Genomic DNA, 20310 nt, shown 5'->3' on the forward strand with positions numbered 1-20310 from the left:
GTGTGCAGTCTCCTTTCTGGGGCTCCTGCTTATTAGCTGTTGGGCCTTGGACCAGCAGTTTTACTCCTCTTGGCCTTGGTTTCCTCATCTGTTGAAGGAGGGAGTTGGAGGAAATTGTTGCCCTAAATCCTGTCCCTGAAAACATTCCATACCTTTAGAAAATCACCTGGGCCCTTTCCTTTTGAGAGATTTTTCTATTGGGGGCTCTCAGTTCCTCGGACCATTTGTCTTCACACCCAGGCTTCCATTCCATTGAGAACTGGTGTGCCCGCATTGGGCATCTCTGATGTTTTGCAGATAGTGGAGTTCATGCAGCGCTGTGCCTTACACATGCAGGCCATCATCCAGGGCTTCTCTTATGACCTCCTGAAGAAGATAGACTCCCCGCAGCGGCTTGTCTACAGCCCACCCTGGTTTGGGAGCCTTGTGCAGGGGTGAGTACTGCCTCAAGCAGAGTGGGATATTCTCCATCACCCAGCCTTCCTTGTGGGAGCCCTGCAGCATGGGTTGCTTCGGCTCCTCCACATCAGTGCCCTCTGGCATCTGGCCCATCCAAAGGGGCGTGCTTGGAAAGAAAAGGCTTGCCCCTGATGAAGGAAGGCCAGAGGATCACCTTTGGCCCTCTCTTCCCTCTCCCCAGAAGGTCTGAGAGGAATGAGTGTGGGCTCCAGTGGAAACTACCCTGTGTTTAGCAGAAGGGGAACATCTCAGGTCTGAGGAGCCCAGCAGAAAACCCTTACCCAGCAGGACACCTTTCTGGCTTTTTCGTCATCTCCTGAAAACAATAGAAAGAGTGTTCCTTTATTACTAAGGTTGCAAAAGACCACAAATGCTTAACTTACAGTTTCTTCGGCTATTTTCAGCTGATATGAGAGACTTGCTGCCAGCTGGATGGGCAGCCCCCTCCTTCTTCCATCACAGCTGCAGGAGGTGGGCTCTGTGCTTCTCTCCGTGCTCAGGGTTAAGCTTGGAAGGGAGGAGTGTCATTTCAACTTCTCTGGGATTGGTTGACTTAGGGTTTGTATGTACAAAGTCCTTCCTGTTTGGCTTTTCTCTGATGGCATCTCTTTCTGTAAGCAGGGTAGGTGGGCTCACCACACTTTTGCAGGCTTCCTTGTCCTGTCATTCATGCACTTCAAGTCCTGACTTTCCTCTGATGATTGGATACTCCTGGCTCCTCAGGCGAGATGAGTTCATGATCCCGTTAACTCCTAGCTGCTGTGCTGCCTGCCACTCTGACCAGTTTTGGCTCTTTACTCAGTATCCAGAATGACCTTTTAAAAATGGAAATCAGGTAGCTGAGTGCAGTGGCTCACACCTGTAATCACTTTGGGAGGCTGAGGTGGGCGGATCACCTGAGGTCAGGAGTTTGAGACTAGCCTGGCCAACGTGAGGAAACCCTGTCTCTACTAAAAATACAAAAATTAGCGGGGTGTGGTGGCATGCACCTGTAATCCCAGCTACTCAGGAGGCTGAGGCAGGAGAATCACTTGAACCCAGGAGGCGGAAGTTGCAGTGAGCCAAGATCGCACCACTGCACTCCAACCTGGGTGACAGAGCAACACACCGTCTCAAAAAAAAAAAGCCTAGTGTGTTGGTGTGCTCCTCATAGTTCCAGCTACTCTGGAGGCTGAGGTGAGAGAATCGCTTGAATCTGGGAGGTGGAGGTTGCAGCAAGCCAATATCATGCAACTGCACTCCAGACTGGGTGACAGAGCGAGATCCTGTCTCAAAAAATTAAAATAAAATAAAGTAATCAAACAAAAAATAAAATAATAGAAATCAGGTTGTACCACTCTGCTAAAACTCCTTAAGGACCTTCCCTGTGGCTATTAGGTTAAGTTCAGAAATCCCTTATCTGGCCTTGGAGGCCCTGCCTCATCCAAGCCCTCCCACTTCATCTCCTCCCTCTGCCCCTGGTGCTTGTATGGAGACCCCTTCTTCAGAGTTTAGAGAATTGTCATAGTTTGCAATTATTTTATTTGTATATGTTCTTCTCCAGTTTTCCAATTAAATTGTGAATTCCAAGAGGGCAGGGGCTGTGTCTGTCCTCTTCATTGCTACTAACCCTTAGCTGCTTGGTGCATGGTAGGGCTCTGTAGAAGGAGAAGAAGCTCATGAGTGAGCCTGAAAGGAAAACCCAAGTGTAAGAGTGGGTGAGCTTTTACAGTCTTACTTATCTAGATACAGCATCGAGTTTAGAATTAGATGAAGCATTCTTATGGGGTTAATGGAATGTTTACATGGAAATACACTCCTCTTCCCCCACCTTTTTTTTTTTTTTTTTTTTTGAGACTGAGTCTTACTCTGTCGCCCAGGCAGGAGTCCGTGCAATCTTGGCTCACTGCAACCTCTGTCTCCTGGGTTCAAGCAATTCTCCTGCCTCGGCCTCCTGAGTAGCTGGGATTAATATAAAATTAGCACACCTGGCTAATTTTATATTTTCAGTAGAGATGGGGTTTCACCATGGCCAGGCTGGTCTGGAATTCCTGACCTCAAGTGATTCACCCACCTCTGCCTCCTGAAATGCTGGGATTACAGGCGTGAGCCACCGTGCCTGCCCCCCTTCTCTTAATGTAAAAAACCACACAAATTCTTGAAATTAGAGTTAGCCTTTGAGATTTGTGAGTGGTACTATGTCAGATAAGATTCCTCACACGTGTGTTTGCACAGAGCTTGTACTGGGAAAAGAAGAAAAGCACTGAGTTGAGGACCAATGGCTGTAGATGACTGAAGTTAGTTTTTTCTCCCCTTAACCCAGCCGAGTTTAGTTATATAGATGTGTGCTGAGAAATTTAGGTAGGAGAGCAGGAAATGTTGATCTGAACTGCAGTTGTTGTCCAGGTCACTGTTTGAGAACACTCGGCTCTTTTGCTTAAAAAGAACTCTCCGCTCCAAAGAGCCACGTACTGCCCAGAGATCCCAGAGTGGAAGGCAGGAGGCCTTGTCACTGGTTACCCCCAGTTCCACTGCTGCTGGAGGCTGACATCGTCACTGTCAGCACAAGTTCTGTTCCCCTGGGCAAGAAACGGTTCACTGTCTCTTAGATCTTCTGAGGCCTAAGCACATAAGCCTTATTTTAAGAAGAGGCTGATGATTTGGTGTAGAAAAGTGGCCTTTTTCTTAGGGCCTGTCTACTCAAGTGAGAGTGACCATATAGCTTATTATCTGTTGGCTGTTTCCAGAGTGAAAGGGAGACTATCAATAATGGTGCTGAGATACCAGGTGTAAACTGGGATGCTCAGTTTATCTCAGTCTAAACTTCAGAGTCTTCTCCTCAATAGCATAGCAGCTTAAAGCAGATACGGGACAGCTTGGCACTGATGAGTTGCTGAGGAAATAGAAAAGAAGTAAAGCGTTTACATGTGTTCTCTAGTAGTGGCATGTGGGGCCTCACAGACCTGAGGTAGGCTGGCCCTGAATATGCACCGTCCCCCAGCTCCTTTGCCATTTGCCAAGAAAAGGAAAGTGCCTCTGGTGGTGGTAGGTTGTTTTTTCCTTCAGTCTGAGCTGAAAGTACTCAACTGGCAAGCATTAACTGAGCACTTACTGCATGGCACCATGCCAGATTCTGGGAACCAAAGAAATACGAGGCATCACCCCTTCTTCCAAGACAACTTCAGTGAAGGGGTACCCTGATGCACAGGTGATGGTTTGGGTGTGGAATGTGAGAAGAACAGTGGCTGGAATGAGCAACATCAGGGTCTGGTCACTGCTGCATTTTATGACTTCAGGCCAGCAAGTTTCCTGTTCCTGGGCTTCATTTTTTTGCCTATAAAATGAAAAAACTGAACACGATGTGCTTATGGTTATTTCCAACTCTGACCATCTGTATTTGTTATCTATTGCTGTATAATGAATCACCCCCAAACTTAGCAGCCTCAAACAACATTTTTATCTCACACAATTTCTGTAGGTCAGGAATCAGGGAATGGTTTAACTAGGTTGTTCTGGCTCAGAGTTTCTAAAGAAGTTGCAGTTAAGATGTTAGTTAGGGCTGTATTCATCTGAAGGCTTGACTGAGGATGGACAGTTCAGTTCCAAGATGGCTCGTTTACATGGCTGGCAAATTGGTGCTGGGCATTGAGCCTCCCCCTAGGGCTGCTCATATCATGTCCTCATATCATGGCAGCTGGCAGAGCAAATGATCCAAGAGAGATCAGGGCCAAAGACTTGGTAGATTTAGCCTCAGAGTGACAGACCATCACTGTTTTGCACTGTTAACAGTCAAAAATGAGTTAACAGGTCAACCCCGTCTGACCTGTGAGCGCCTACACAAGGTTATGCATACTGGTAAGTGAGAATCATAGAGGCCCTCTCAGAGGCTGGCTATTACATCATCTCTAGTTTTGTAACAAAAAGTCTAGCAGTAAAGACAAAATCAACTATACCTTCTGAAAACTTGGCTCAGCATTATTCTTCTGGATATGAGTGGTTAATTGAGTTTTTTTTTTTTTCCTCTTTTAAATATTTCTAGAAACCCCAATGGCTCTCCTAACCGACTGCTTAAAGCTGGAGTCATTTCTGCTCAAAATATCTACAGCTTTGGTTTTGGGAAGGTAAGAGGTTGCCACTGACAGCCAGTGTTTGCAGGACTAACTGGAGAATCATCGGGCCCCATCTCCTACCTTTGTCCAACTCCTGCCTCCTTATCCTTACCAAAGTGGTGTTCTTTTCCTTTTTTTTTTTTTTTTTTTTTTTTTTTTTTTTGAGACGGAGTCTCGCTCTGCCGCCCAGGCTGGAGTGCAGTGGCCGGATCTCAGCTCACTGCAAGCTCCGCCTCCCGGGTTCACGCCATTCTCCTGCCTCAGCCTCCCGAGTAGTTGGGACTACAGGCGCCCGCCACCGCGCCCGGCTAGTTTTTTTGTATTTTTTAGTAGAGACGGGGTTTCACCGTGTTAGCCAGGATGGTCTCGATCTCCTGACCTTGTGATCCGCCCGTCTCGGCCTCCCAAAGTGCTGGGATTACAGGCTTGAGCCACCGCGCCCGGCCGTTCTTTTCTTTTTTGTCCCTATTGAGGGAAAGGTATCTCTTAGTATTGCTGTCTTACTAACAAATTGTGAAACCCCCAGAGAATTCCCTTGGATGACCCTGGGCTAGACTTAAGTTTAGAAAATGATCTTTTAATTAATTAATTAATTTTTAGTTTTAAATTAAAAAAATTTTTTATTTTTTTGAGACAGAGTCTGGCTCTGTTGCCCAGGGTGGAGTGCAGTGGCGCGATCTCGGCTCACTGCTGCAACCTCTGCCTACTGGGTTCAAACAATTCTTGTGCCTCAATCCTCCCAAGTAGGTGGGATCACAGGCATGTGCCACCATGCCTGGTTACTTGTATTTTTAGTAGAGATGGGATTTCACCATGTTGCCCAGGCTGGTGTCAATCTTCTGGACTCAAGCAATCCACCCACCTTGGCCTCTCAAAGTGCTGGGATTACAGGCATGAGCCAACTCGCCTAGCCCTACTGCGCGTTCTGTTTGTTGTGCTGAGGCAGCCTTGGGGGGGCGGGGAGGAGGAATATCTGATTTGGCCGCACACAATCCTGGGTGCTGTGGGGGCCACAATGGGCTTCTCAGTCCCAGCCATGGCACTTGAGGCATCTGACTTCTTTCTATGAGCCTCAGTTTCTTCACAGAAAAGAATAAAAGGGAAATAACATACAACCTTGAAAGTTTTTAGAAAGATTAAAGATAATATAAAGAATTGTGGTGAGGCCTGGTGGCTTACGTCTATAATCTTAGCACTTTGGGAGACCAAGGTGGGTGGATCACTTGGGCCCAGGAGTTTGACACCAGCCAACATGGCAAAAGCCCATCTCTATTAAAAAAAAAAAAAAAATTAGCCAGGTGTGGTGGTGCATGCTTGTAATCCCAGCTGCTTGGGAGGGTGGAGTGAGAGGATCGCTTGAGCCCAGGAGGTCAAGGCTGCAGTGAGCCAAGATCATGTCATATGCCACAGCCTGGGTGACAGAGTGATACCCTGTCTCAAAAAAAAAAAAAAAAAAAAAGGGCCTAGTGCACAGGGGTGTTCAGAAAGTTGATAAATAGCAATTATCATTCTTTTAGCTGGTTGATAGGATTCCGGATGTGTTCTGCTTTTCCTCCCTTCTCCCCCTAATTTGAGGCTATGCCTTGGTTTCAGTTTTATCTCACAGGGGCAACACAGATCGCCTATCTAGGATCTCTTCTGGTCATTGGAGAAAAGGAAGTGATTCAAGCTGATGATGAGCCCACCTTCTCTTTCTTCAGCGGTCCCTACATGGTCATGACCAAGTAAGTGGGGGCTGGCCAGTGGGAGGTCTGATTGAGTTTCAAGGGAAGAGTGTGGGCTGCATGTGACTTCCTTATATGTGGGGAGTTTCTACTCAAACACAGGGAACACATTAGAACATCTGTCTAAATCAGGGTTTCTCAGCCAGGACACTATTACCATTTTTGGCCAGATGATCCTGTTGTTGGGAGTAGTCCTGTGCATTGTAGGATGTTTAGAAGCCCCTGGTCTCTACCCATTAGTGCCAGTTACAGTCCCTTACAGCCCCCACAGCTGTGACAACCAAACTGTCTTACAGACATTGCCAAATGTCCTCTGGGGGAGAACCACTGCTCTGAAAGATTACTCATTACAATATTTTAATGTCTTTGCTTGCTAAAGAATTAGAGGCAGCTTGGTAGTGACTATCTTGCCTCTGATACAGGCCAAGGGTAACGAAGCCCCTATAGAAGCTGTGTTATTGCTACTGCCTTTGCCCAAGTCTTTACCATCCCTCACCTGGACTGGTCTCCTAACTGGCTTCCCATTCTCTGGACCACCCCTCCCCTACCCATTCCCCACACTGCCGGTACCATTGTGCTTTTGAATACAAACCTGATCAAGTCACTCCCTCCCTTGCATTCAGTGACGACTTCCCACCACCTATACCTAAGTTCTCCAAGGTGCTTTAGTAGCTGGGGGTAGTGGGAGGGAGGACCCAGTAGTGCCCAGTGGGCATTGCAAGTTCTGTGTAGAGACCATTTCTCTGGTCCTTGCTTAGGAAAGCTCATTCATTGAAGGAGTAAGTGGCTGCTCACTCCCTTCTGCTGAAACTCTTTCCTGTCCTTGTAGCCTGGTATGGAACGGGAGCAGGGTCACAGTGAAAGAGCTAAATCTCCCCACCCACCCACACTGCAGCAAGCTGCGGCTGGCCGACTTGTTAATTGCTGAGCAGGAACACAGCAGGTGAGAAGGAAGCCCAAGGCCCAGGCCCCTTATAGGTCTAGGTCTCTCTACAGACCCAGGTTCTGGGCTATTCAGCTCTGTGCCTGGGATAGGGAGCTCCAACCCCTCTCAGTCTCAGCATTTCCTGACTGTTGAAATTGATTGACTTGACTTACAAGGGCTGCCAAGAAAGAGGAAGAGAAATTAATGAGTAGCCTGAGCAGTGGGGACAGTGGTGGTGAGGGCCTGTGTCTGTCAGCTGCCCTGTAACCCATGTCTCTGAATGCGGCAGCCTCCGTGCAGGCCCTTCTGGTTATTATGCTACAATCCCTGAGTCCCACCCTCTTTGGGCCCTGTACCCATCAGGACAACATGTGGCTATCCTGTTTTCATAGAGAAATGGCTTGCTTAAGATCCAGATGTCTGAGGACATGTCTCATGTCCATTGAGGACAGGCTCATGGATCTCTGGACCTTAGGGCTCCTGTGGCTCCAGAGTTAGGTCCTTCTGCTCTTGCTGGGACAGGGTCTTGATTCATTCATTCAGTGGACCCAGAGTTAGGTCATTCTGCACTTGCTAGGACAGGTTCTTGATTCATTCGTTCAGTGGACCCAGGCTCATCGAGCTTTCTCCTGAGAAGGCTCCTCAACTCCTGCAGGAGGCATGTAGAGGGGCTACATTCTTTTTTTTGTGGAAATCGACTTGAAGGGACCAAAGGAAGCTTTAAGAAGGAGCCTGGGCATCATAGACTTTGACATGAGACTGAGTCGGGTGTGCAAACTTGGATGAATTCCTGACATATTTCTTCCTCTTTTTTGGGGGGGTGGCGGTGGGGATTGAGTCTCACTCCGTCACCCAGGCTGGAGTGCAGTGGTACGATCTAGGCTCACTGCAACCTCCACCTCCTGGGCTCAAGCGATTCCCGGGCCTCAGCCTCCTGAGTAGCTGGGACTACTGGCATGTGCCACTACACCTGGCTAACTTTTGTATTTTCAGTAGAGACAGGGTTTCATCATTTTGGCCAGGCTGGCCTCAAACTCCTGATTTCAAGTGATCTGCCCACCTTGGCCTCCCAAAGTGCTGGCATTACAGATATGAGCCACTGCACCAGGCCCTGACATTTCCTTGATGTTGGTCTCCTCATTTATAAAATGAGCATAATGATACATTTCTTGCAGGTGGTTGTTAGGATCTGAGATGATATATGCAAAGAATACAGGAGCTCTTAGCCACATTGCCATTGTTGTCATTGATGGCTCTAAGCTCCCAGGGTCTCATCAGTTAGGACCACAGATTCCAACAGAAACCCTTACCAACACCTCATCCTATTTTCTTAGAAAACATTGTATACAAAAGGCTGGGTGCAATGGCTTATGCCTGTAATCCCAGCACTTTGGGAGGCCAAGGTGGGTGGATCACCTGAGGTCAGGAGTTCAAGACCAGCCTGGCCAACATGGCAAAACCCCATTTTTACTAGAAATACAAAAATTAGCTGTACATGGTGGTGGTCACCCATAATCCCAGCTACTTGGAAGGCTGAGGCAGTAGAATTGCTTGAACCCAAGAGGCGGAGGTTGCAGTGAGCCGAGATCACGCCACTGTACTCCAGACTGGGCAATAGAGTGAGACTCAGTCTCAAAAAAAAAAAACAACAAAAAAAAGCCGGGCGCGGTGGCTCAAGCCTGTAATCCCAGCACTTTGGGAGGCCAAGACGGGCGGATCACGAGGTCAGGAGATCGAGACCATCCTGGCTGACAAGGTGAAACCCTGTCTCTACTAAAAAATATATAAAAAAAAAAAAACTAGCCGGGCGAGGTGACGGGCGCCTGTAGTCCCAGCTACTCGGGAGGCTGAGGCAGGAGAATGGCATAAACCCGGGAGGCGGAGCTTGCAGTGAGCTGAGATCCAGCCACTGCACTCCAGCCTGGGCGACAGAGTGAGACTCCGTCTCAAAAAAAAAAAAAAAAAGAAAAGGAAACATCGTATACAAATGGTATTTGTTTAGAATGTGTTCAAAAGGCCTATGCCCATTTTTTCATTATGTCCTCCTCTCCCCTGCCTTTTCTGAAGCTTCTTTTCTTTTGCAGCAAGCTACGGCACCCCTACCTGCTACAGTTGATGGCTGTGTGTCTGTCCCAGGACCTGGAGAAAACTCGCCTTGTATATGAGCGCATCACTATTGGCACATTGTTCAGTGTCCTTCATGAACGAGTAAACTGCTGTTTCCATGGATTTTCCATTGCTGCCCTCCCAATTTCTTCCTTCCTTACCCTCTTGCCCCAGCTGTGGCGATCCCATTGCTGTATGCATGGAAGATAAATATCTTTATTCTTTTGCTTTATAGGGGCTGTGTAACATGCTATTTAAGGCTGATAAGCACATGGTCAGAACTAGTATGGTTGTATTATTGTCAGTTCTACTTTTTTTGTTTTTTGAGGGACAGAGAGTCCCTCTGTTGCCTAGGCTGGAGTACAGTGGCGCAATCTTGGCTCATTGCAACCTCCACCTCCTGGGTTCAAGTGATTCTCCTGCCTCAGCCTCCTGAGTAGCTGGGATTACAGGTGCCCAACACCGTGCCCAGCTAATTTTTGTATTTTTTGTAAAGACGGGGTTTCACCCTGTTGGCCAGGCTGTTCTCAAACTCCTGACCTCAGATAATCCACCCACCTCGGCCTCCCAAAGTGCTGGGATTACAGGCTTGAGCCACTGTGCCCGGCCTGTCCTGCTTTTTTTTGAGACGGGGTCTTGCTCTATTGCCCAGGCTGGAGTACAGTAGTGAGATCATAGCTCACTGTAACCTCCAGCTCCTGGGCTCAAATGATCCTCCTGCATCAGCCTTCAATGTAGCTGGGACTACAGGTGCATGCCACCATGCCCAGCTAATTTTTTTTTTTCGAGACAGAGTCTCCTTCTGTCTGCCAGGCTGGAGTACAGTGGCATGATCTCTGCTCACTGCAACTTCTGTCTCCCTGGTTCAAGCAATTCTCATGCCTCAGCCTCCGAAGTAGCTGGGATTACAGGCACCCCCCACCACACCCAGCTAATTTTTGTATTTTTAGTAGAGACGGGGTTTCACCATGTTGGCCAGGATCATCTTGAACTCCTGACCTCAGGTGATCCACCCGCCTCAGCCTCCTGAAGTGCTGGGATTGTAGGCTTGAGTCACTGCACCCAACCCCCACCCAGCTAATTTTTTAAATTTTAGTAGAATCATGGTCCCACTATGTTGCTTTCCCAGGCTGGTCTTGAACTCCTGCCTTAGCTTCCCAAAGTGTTGGGATTACAGGTACGAGCCACTGAGGCCAGCCTAGTCCTGCTTCTTTATCAGACATCTAAGAGTGCAATGGACCCAGAGAACACAGACACCTTTTGACTAACTATAATCCAGCAACCACTGGCTTTATTTTCCTACATTTTCATTTGTGCTCTGCCAGTTTTTTCTTTAGAGGCCTGTATCACTCCCCTCTCACCTCTCAAGTTTCCTTGGGGTTGGGAGACATCTTTCCTGGCTTGTATAGAGTCCCTGGGAAGGGTGCTTCGGCCTGAGATGTGGGTTTAGAGAGCTCTTGGAGTATTTAGGTTTTTTCCTCCGTAACTTTGCTCTAAAGATTCTAGATATAAATAAGGAGACCCCAAGAAGGGCCCTTCCCCCAAATGGCTTGCCATTCTTTCTGCCTGAGGACATCCTATTCTGTTTTTTTGTTTTTCCCCCTTGAGTGAGGGTATTACCTTAAAGACCATTTCTCTGGGGGAGAGACCCATTAAGACTTTAGTCAGCCAGGTGCATTGATGTGAGTGACTTTCTGTCCCCTTAGAAAGCACTTTCTGGCTCATCTGACTGGGGTAGGACTTAATTGGTTATCTGCATCCTGCAGGGTCCTTTGAGCTTCTAGGTTCTCCCCAGCAGCTTGGGCTTGGACAGGGAGGGGACAGGGCAGGTTTACTGGTGGTATGGGGGGACCTCCCCTGTCAGTTTTCCCCTGGCCAATCCTGGATGCACATAACAGACTTTGAGAAATTTATTTTCATTTTTTGTGGTATGAAGCAGCTCAGCTGAGGGAAAGGAATCCAGGTTTGGATCCAGGGGGCCTGAGTCATTGGGACGTCAGGCCTTTCACTTAGCCTCACTGAGCTTTAGGTTCTCCATCTCTAAAATGGGGATCCTTGGTAGCCGTGAGGATCATATGGAAAGACTGGAAATCACAAAATGCTACAGTGTCAGAGCCCCAGTCCTTTTTTTTTTTCCTTGACATTTTATCTCTTGCTTGCAGCGATCCCAGTTCCCAGTGCTGCACATGGAGGTGATCGTGCACCTGCTGCTCCAGATATCTGACGCCCTGAGATACCTGCATTCCCAGGGGTTTATCCACCGCTCCCTCAGCTCCTATGCTGTCCATATCGTCTCCCCAGGTGAAGCGAGGCTGACCAACCTGGAGTACATGTTGGAAAGGTGGGCACAACATGGAGTGGAACTTTGTCCTGAAGGCAGTCTCCCTTGGGGACCTCTCCTGTAGAGATAGAATCTGATCTGGGTGGGACTCCTCATTGGTGAGATGAACCTGCCCATCAGTTGATGAACCTGTCTCAAATGCCTTACCCTGTCTGCCAAGGCTAGAGGAATTTGGAGACATTTTAATAAACATTTAACAAGTATGATCTCGTATTAGCTAATGTGTATAAATGCTATAATTATCCACTCCAACATTTTTAGTGGCTTTTCTTTATTTATTATTATTATTATTATTTTTTTTTTTGACGAGTCTTGCCCTGTTGCCCAGGCTGGAGTGCAGTGTCACAATCTCTGCTCACTGCAACCTCCACCTCCCGGGTTCGAGCAATTCTCTTGCCTCAGCCTCCCGAGTAGCTGGGATTACAGGTCCTCACCACCACACCTGGCTAATTTTTGTGTTTTTAGTAGAGATGCAGTTTCACCATGTTGGCCAGGCTGGTCTTGAACTACTGACCTCAGGTGATTCTCCCACTTCGGCCTCCCAAAGTGCTAGGATTACAGGTATGAGCCACTGCGCCCAGCACTTTCAGCAACTTTTAACACAACAAGGTATATTTCTCACTCACATGGCAATCCAGTGTGTGTTGGAGGCAGGGACAGTGTTCCCTGTCACTCTAATCTGTAGCTTCACCACCTTTCAGACCTTGATCCCCCACTGCATTCTTTGCATTGCCAGTCAACAAGCAAGAAAGAACATGGAGGGGACACAGTGGGGTTTGGGGCCAGTCTGAAATGGGTATGTTACTGCCTCCCACTTTGCAGTGGCCAGAGACCAGTTAGCTTCTACTGGAGGGAAGCTGAACTGTCCCTTAGCTGTGCATCCTGGAAGGAGAGAAGGTGATGGGTGCTGATGAGCCTAATGGTCTGTCACACCTACATCTGGGTCAGGCACTGGCCTGGATAGACGGAGGTCACTCTCTGCCCTCAAGGGGCTCAGCACAGTGAGAGAGGCAGTCAAAATTCAGGAATTGGTAAGGGGGCTTAGTTTCCTGTTGGCAAGAGTCAAAGTCCTCCTGAGAGCCTCCAAGCTTTGAGAGGCAGAGGCTCTCCCCTGTACTTCCTTACTGCCATCCACAGCTCTGAGCCTTTGGGCCAGTATTGGTTCTGCTCTTCTGTGAGGCCTTGGCCACTGGGCAGACCCCTTGCCTAGACCCACCTACTTCCTTTTACCCTTGTCTGCCACCTACCCATCACTGATGCTTTGCTTCTGGTCTCTTACCAGATCTTTGCTTGTCACATACTCTGTAACTTCTCTCAAAGATGAAAAGCTCCATGAGGCAGGGATTTCTGTTTTATTTACTGCTATATCTCAGATGCCCAGAACAGGCCTTTGCATTTGTGCCCTGAACATACGTTTTTTGAACAAATGAAACAAAAAGGCTCTCACTTCCCCAGACCTGGAGTGCCTCTTGTCCCTCTGCATGGAGAGGAGGCAGAGGTCAGGTTGTGCTTGGCCTTGTGGGCCCTGGTGAGGAGTTTGAATTTTATCTTAAGAACACTGGGATGTGTTCTTAGGATAGGCATTTTTGAGCATTATAGTGTCACGGATGATTTGTAGGTTAAGATCCTTCCTCTTGGCTGGGCATGGTGGCTCATGCCTGTAATCCCAGCCCTTTGGGAGGCTGAGGTGTGTGGATCACCTGAGGTTGGAAGTTTGAGACCAGCCTGACCAACATGGAGAAACTCCATCTCTATTAAAAATGCAAAATTAGCCAGGCGTGGTGGTGCATGCCTGTAATCCCAGCTACTCGGGAGGCTGAGGCAAGAGAATCTCTTGAACCCGGGAGGCAGAGGTTGCGATGAGCCAAGATTACACCATTGCACTCCAGCGTAAGCAACAAGAGCAAAACTCCATCTCAAAAAGAAAAAAAAAAAAATCCTCCCTCTTGCTCCTGTGTATGGAGAAGGGGCTGTGATGGGGCAAGAGAAAGCAGGGGAGCCGTTAGGGTATGACTGGAGCCATGGCACTTTTCTGGATGAGAACAGGCAAAGGCCAGATAACTGTCACTAGTTGAGCTGCTCAGCTTCATATCTGGTCCATTTTTAATCTGAGTTAAAAGCTTTCAGGGTCTCATTATTGCCTGCAAGATTAAGTCCAGACCCCTTTTCAGGGAGCAGAAGCCTTCCCAAGTGGGACTCCACCCATAGTGCCAATCTCCTAACTGCCCCTCTCCCTCCTGACCATCTGAAGGCACTTTCACTACACTGCTGTCTGCATCTGGAATACCTGGCACACGCCAGTTTAGCCTTTTAAACTCACTTCAGAAACAGTCTCCCAACACTCTCTGTGTAGTCTATACTGATGCCCTTATCCCCTGAGGCACTTTGCATATTCCTCTCCTCACTTGCTTCACGCAAATGTACCACAGTCATTTCTATACAAGTGTGTCTGCCCCACCAGATGGGGAGTTCATCACCAGCTCTGGGCCTGCCACATGTGGTAAGTGCTCAGTAAATATTTTTCATTTTTTATTTATTTATTTTTATTTATTTTTTATTTTTTTATTTTTTTTTGAGACGGAGTCTCGCTCTGTTGCCCAGGCTGGAGTGCAGTGACCAGATCTCAGCTCCCTGCAAGCTCCGCCTCCCGGGTTCCCGCCATTCTCCTGCCTCAGCCTCCCGAGTAGCTGGGACCACAGGCGCCGCCACCTCGCCCGGCTAATTTTTTTGTGTGTGTTTTTAGTAGAGACGGGGTTTCGCCGTGTTAGCCAGGATGGTCTCGATCTCCTGACCTTGTGATCCGCCCGTCTCGGCCTCCCAAAGTGCTGGGATTACAAGCTTGAGCCACCGCGCCCGGCCTCATTTTTTATTTTTTTGAGACAAGATCTTGCTCTATCGCCCAGGCTGGAGTGCAGTGGCACGATCTCAGCTCAGTGCAACTTCCCAGCGTCAAGCGATCTTCCTACCTCAGCCTCATGAGTAGCTGGGACTACAGGCACATGCCATCATATCTGGCTAATTTTTGTATTATTATTATTATTATTATTATTTGAGACAGAGTCTTGCTCTGTTGCCCAGGCTGTAGTGCAGTGGTGAGATCTCGGCTCACTGCAAGCTACACCTCCCAGGTTTACGCCATTCTCCTGCCTCAGCCTCCCGAGTAGCTGGGACTACAGGTGCCCACCACCATGCCCGGCTAATTTTTTGTATTTTTAGTAGAGATGGGGTTTCACCATGTTAGCCAGGATAGTTTCAAACTCCTGACCTTGTGATCCGCCTGCCTCTGCCTCCCAAAGTGCTGGGATTACAGGCGTTAGCCACCGCGCCCGGCCAATTTCTGTATTTTTTATAGAGATGGGGTCATGCCGTGTTGCCCAGCCTGGACTTGAACTCCTGGACTCATGCGATCTGCCTCCCAAAGTACTGGGATTACAAGTGCGAGCCACCACACCCAGCCTTCTTTTTTGGGGGTGGGGGACACAGGATCTCTCTCTTTTGCCCAGACAATAGTATAGTGACTCACTACAATCTCAATCTGCTGGGCTCAGGCAGTCCTCCTGCCTTGGCCTCCCAAAGTACTGGGATTACAGGCGTGAGCCACTATACCTGACCAGTAAATGTTTCTTAAATGATTGGATGACCTAGTTGAAGGAAGAATTTGAAATGGTTCAGAGCAGGGTTGACCTCTCTGGCTATGTGTGTTGAGGAGCAGTGGAAGCTAGGGGGTGTGCACTTTTGTCAGTGATGGAGCGCCATCTGATGTAGAGAGAAAGGTCCCACAGTTTCTTCTCCTTTTGCTCTTCAATAGAAATGTGAATCCTAGAATGAAATGGAACTTTGGAAATGGCCCAGCCCAATGCTGTCCTTATATAGTTGAGGAAACTGAGCCACCCAGGGGTGAAGCAATAGTGTGAAGTTACCCAATTGATTGGTTAGAGACATAGATGGGCCTTAACCAGTTGGCAGAGGATGTCTCCAGGACATAGGGGCAGAATGGATTGGAGGTTGAGGACAGGAACACCAGCCAGGAGACCATGAGACAGGGCCTAGTGGTGACCATGGAGCCAAAATGGGAGGGAATAAAGTGAAATGCATGGAGTTGCTGGGGTCAACAACTGGCCAAGTGAGGGGGTAGGAGGTAACCAAGGGTCTGTGAATGTCTAGGAGTGACCTCAGGATGGAACTTCAGGTAGAAGTGTCAGAAATGTCAGTCAGCAAGCCATTGCAGGTGAAACAACATACCCTTCTTTGAAAGCTGATAACATGAGTTGATTATTCACCAACCCAAAATAGCCTTCAATCCCACATTTATTTTTGGTAACACTCTACTAGGGCATATCAGTTTGTTGAATGTCATTGTCAAGGACGGTGTTCCATCTCTTGGTATAAAAGTGATACAACAGTTTCTCCTACCCTTCAGCTCCTTTTTTTTTTTTTTTTTGTGACAGAGTCTTGCTCTGTCTCCCAGTCTGGAATGCAGTGGTGCAATCTCGGCTCACAGCAACCTCCACCTCCCGGATTCAAGTAATTCTACCTGAGCATCCTGAGTAGCTGAGATTACAGGCGCGTGCCACCATGCCTGGCTAATTTTTGTGTTTTTAGTAGAGATGGGGTTTCTCCATGTTGGCCAGGCTGGTCTTGAATTCATGACCTCAAGTGATCCACCCGCCTTGGCCTCCCAAAGTGCTGGGATTACAGGCATGAGCCACCACACCTGGCCTTTTTTTTTTTTTTTTTTTTTTTTTGAGACGGAGTATCGCTCTGTTACCCAGGCTGGAGTGCAGTGGCTCAGTCTTGGCTCACTGCAACCTCTGCCTCCCGGGTTCAATATAAAAATATTTATGTATTAAATTTGTATGCATATCCACACTGTTCACACTATACCAGGCCATAGGTGACTTTTCAGCAATACAACTAAAGTCAATACTAGTTTTTACACCTTCATGACTTCATGAACTGACTGCCCTCTATCCAAAGATTTACTGGAATAAACTTTATTTAGGGAAGTTTGCTCAAATCTGAGAAGCCCATCTCATCCTCTAAAATCTGTCCTTTTTCCAGACTAACAAAAAACTTGCTGTCACTTGCTTTTTAAAAGCTTAATTCTTAGTTATCAACTGCCAGTCATTAAGTCTTGACTGAATGCCTCCCATAATATTCATACTAATTCTTTACATGAAAGAGCGCTTTATGGCTCACCAAGTGTTTCTACATCCATGATCTCATTTGATTGTCATGACAGCTGTAGGCTGAAGTCAGTGCTGAGTTTACCCTGAGGACTCTTGCTGGGCCAGAAGACATTTAGGATGCTCTGACTTAGCTCTTAAGGAGTCTGGTTGGGAAGATGAGTTATTTAAGCCTATGAGTGAACCCTTGAATGCTAAACTGAGAGGGCGCATTCTCAAAAGGGCAGGAGTTCAGAAAAGAAATCATGAGGAGTTGGAGAAGTCCCAGATGGCTTTGATAAAGCAGATGGGGGTTGAGGGGGCTCTTGAAAGAGTTTGCATTCATTTATTCAACAGCAAGCATCAAGGCCCTGGTGTAAGCCCAGGAGTACAGTGATAAAGGCAGATGAGGTGCTTACTCTCATGGAGCTGACTCTCTAGAATGGAGGGGAGACATGATAAACTAAATAAATGAACACAAATTCAGATAATAAGTGCTCTGAAACCAATAAAACAGGACTACTTTTGGCAGTCAGGGAGGGCCTCCTTGAGGAAGTGACTTTCAGACAAATAGTCACAAAAAGTAGCTAGTCACCCTAGGATCTGTGGGCAGGGCATACCTGGCAGAAGCTGCCAGTGCAAAGACTTGAAGGGCTAATGTGCTAGGTATGTTGGAGGAACTGAAAGAAGGCCCCTGTGACTTGAGTGGAGTGGGCGAGCAGTAGAGTTGCCAGATGAAGTTGGGGGAGAGGGCCTAGGTGGAACAGTAAGGAATTGCAGGTGTTGGAACAGCTCTGAAGCAGTGTGGATTAGCTCATTGTCTAGCTAGGTTTCCAGGAGCTCAAAGAGGTTGTCGGCCTTCAGAGGCAAAGTTTTCACAAATGCAGTATGTTGATTAAAAGACCCACGAGCCTGGCCAACATGGCGAAACCTCATCTCTACTAAAATACAAAAATTAGCTGGACCTGGTGACACACACCTGTAATCCTAGCTACTTGGGAGGCTGAGCAGGATATTCGCTTTAACCTGGGAGGCAGCAGAGGTTGCAGTGAGCCGAGATCACGCTGCTGCTCTCCAGCCTGGGTGACATGACAAGACTTTGAATGAATGAATGAATGAATGAATGAATGAATGAATGAATGAATGAAAGACCCTTTAAGGCATGAGCCCTGACTTGTGTGTTTCCTTCCCTAGCAAGGACAGAGGTGAACAGAGGGACCTGACTCGAGTGCCCCTTCCTACCCAGCTGTACAACTGGGCCGCACCAGAAGTGATCTTACAGAAGGCAGCCACAGTGAAGTCGGACATCTACAGCTTTTCTATGATCATTCAGGAGATTTTAACAGGTAGATCAAGATCATTAATGGTTGACCAAAGTCCCTATTCTTAGATTGTATTTTTCTCCCCCAACAGGAGTTACTTACTTGTATGAAAATAACAGACTTACTAAAAAGAGATTTCTTGGCTGGGAGCAGTGGCTCACGCCTGTAATCCCGGCACTTTGGGAGGCTGAGGCGGGTGGATCACCTGAGATCAGGAGTTCAAGACCAGCCTGGCCAACATGGTGAAACCCCATCTCTACTAAAAATACAAAAATTAGCTGGGCATGGTGGTGCATGCCTGTAGTCCCAGCTATTTGGGAGGCTGAGGCAGGAGAATCTCTTGAACCTGGAAGGCAGAGGTTGCAGTGAACTGAGATAGCGCCACTACACTCCAGCCTGGGTAATGAAGTAAGACTGTGTCTCAAAAGAAAAAAAAAAAGGACTCAGCAAAGCCCATCCATCTGCTTATCAGTGACAATGCATTTAATCCAAACAAAATATTTATTTTTATTTTTAAAATTTTTTTATTTTTTACTTTTTTTTTGAGACAGAGTCTTGCTCTGTCACCCAGGCTGACATGCAGTGGCTCGATCTTGGCTCACTGCAACCACTGCCTCCCGGGTCTGAGCGATTCTTCTGCCTCAGCCTCCCGAGTAGCTGAGATTACAGGTGCACACCACCACACCCAACTAATTTTTGTATTTTTAGTAGAGATGGGGTTTTAAAATATTGGCCAGGCTGATCTCGATCGCTTGACCTTGTGATCCACCCGCCTCGGCCTCCCGAAGTGCTGGGATTACAGGTGTGAGCCACCACGCCCAGCTGAACCAAACTTTTTAACCTGAATATTGGTATCAGTACTTATGATCTTTGTGAGGTATCCCTTGAGAACTTGTAAATTAGGGGGAAAGACTAGCCTCTGAGAAGTAAACTATGAAATTAAACACACCCTGGGTCCATTAGATGTATGAACAGTGTCACTTGAAAGAAATGGATGTACTTCCAAACCCACTGCTCTGATGTGGAGAAAGTAGTCACATATCTGAAGATGGAAAGAATCCCTCAAGAGGAAGACGTACACACACAGTAAAATCACATTCATTAAGGGCTCCTTTTTTTTTTTTTTTGACAGAGTCTTGCTCTGTCGCCCAGGCTGGAGTACAGTGGCGGGATCTCGGCTCACTGCAACTTCTGCCTCCCAGGTTCAAGCGATTCTCCTGCCTCAGCCTCCCAAGTAACTGGGACTACAGGCGCATGCCACCATGCCCGGCTAATTTTTTGTATTTTTAGTACAGACGAGGTTTCACCATGTTAGCCAGGATGGTCTGGATCTCCTGACCTCGTGATCCACCCACCTCAGCCTCCCAAAGTGCTGGGATTACAGGCGTGAGCCACCACGCAATACTTTTTATTTATTTATTTATTTATGTATTTATTTTTTTTTTGAGACGGAGTCTCGTTCTGTCGCCCAGGCTGGAGTGCAGTGGCCGGATCTCAGCTCACTGCAAGCTCCGCCTCCCGGGTTCACGCCATTCTCCTGCCTCAGCCTCCCGAGTAGCTGGGACTACAGGCGCCCGCCACCGCGCCCGGCTAGTTTTTTGTATTTTTTAGTAGAGACGGGGTTTCACCGTGTTAGCCAGGATGGTCTCGATCTCCTGACCTCGTGATCCGCCCGTCTCGGCCTCCCAAAGTGCTGGGATTACAGGCGTGAGCCACCAGGCCCGGCCAAGACTTTTTTTTTTTTTTTTTTTTAAGATGGAGTCTTACTCTGTTGCCCAGGCTGGAGTGCAGTGGTGCGATCTCAGCTCACTGCAACCTCCGCCTCCTGGGTTGAAGCAATTCTCCTGTGTCAGCCTCCCAAAATAGCTGAGATTACATGTGCTCGCCACCACACCCAGCTAATTTTTGTATTTTTAGTAGAGATGGGATTTCACTGTGTTGGCCAGGCTGGTTTCAAACTCCTGACCTCAGGTAATCCACCCGCCTCAGCCTCCCGAAGTGCTAGGATTACAGGTGTGAGCCACCGTGCCCGGCCAAGGTCTGCTTTTGTATGGTGTTTGCAGTCCCAGAGGCAAAATGACAATATATGTGAGATGAGTATTGGGCTCCCGTGCCAGCGGGGAGCCCATATGTACGTGTTGCCGACACTGTTGTTTCCTATCTCTGTGGCAGGGATCTCC

General features: G+C 47.8%; 1 protein-coding gene across 22 annotated transcripts in view; it reads left to right on the plus strand.

Moving 5' to 3' along the window:
• TEX14 (testis expressed 14, intercellular bridge forming factor) overlaps positions 1 to 20310 on the plus strand; it is a 137618-nt gene that overhangs the window by 69043 nt on the left and 48265 nt on the right. For all 22 annotated transcript variants that reach the window (XR_012425578.1, XR_006693058.2, XR_012425584.1 and 19 more), the window contains 7 exons: positions 298 to 434; positions 4478 to 4559; positions 6141 to 6271; positions 7101 to 7214; positions 9281 to 9404; positions 11465 to 11643; positions 18003 to 18154. Coding sequence is in view for 14 of the 22 variants with exons in the window: in XM_045375100.2 (XP_045231035.2) it covers positions 298 to 434; positions 4478 to 4559; positions 6141 to 6271; positions 7101 to 7214; positions 9281 to 9404; positions 11465 to 11643; positions 18003 to 18154 (919 nt within the window). In the remaining 8 variants the exon portion in view is untranslated. The remainder of the gene's footprint in view (positions 1 to 297; positions 435 to 4477; positions 4560 to 6140; positions 6272 to 7100; positions 7215 to 9280; positions 9405 to 11464; positions 11644 to 18002; positions 18155 to 20310) is intronic.

Source organism: Macaca fascicularis, chromosome 16 (genome assembly GCF_037993035.2).
Source record: "Macaca fascicularis isolate 582-1 chromosome 16, T2T-MFA8v1.1".
Classification (NCBI taxonomy): Eukaryota; Metazoa; Chordata; class Mammalia; order Primates; family Cercopithecidae; genus Macaca; species Macaca fascicularis.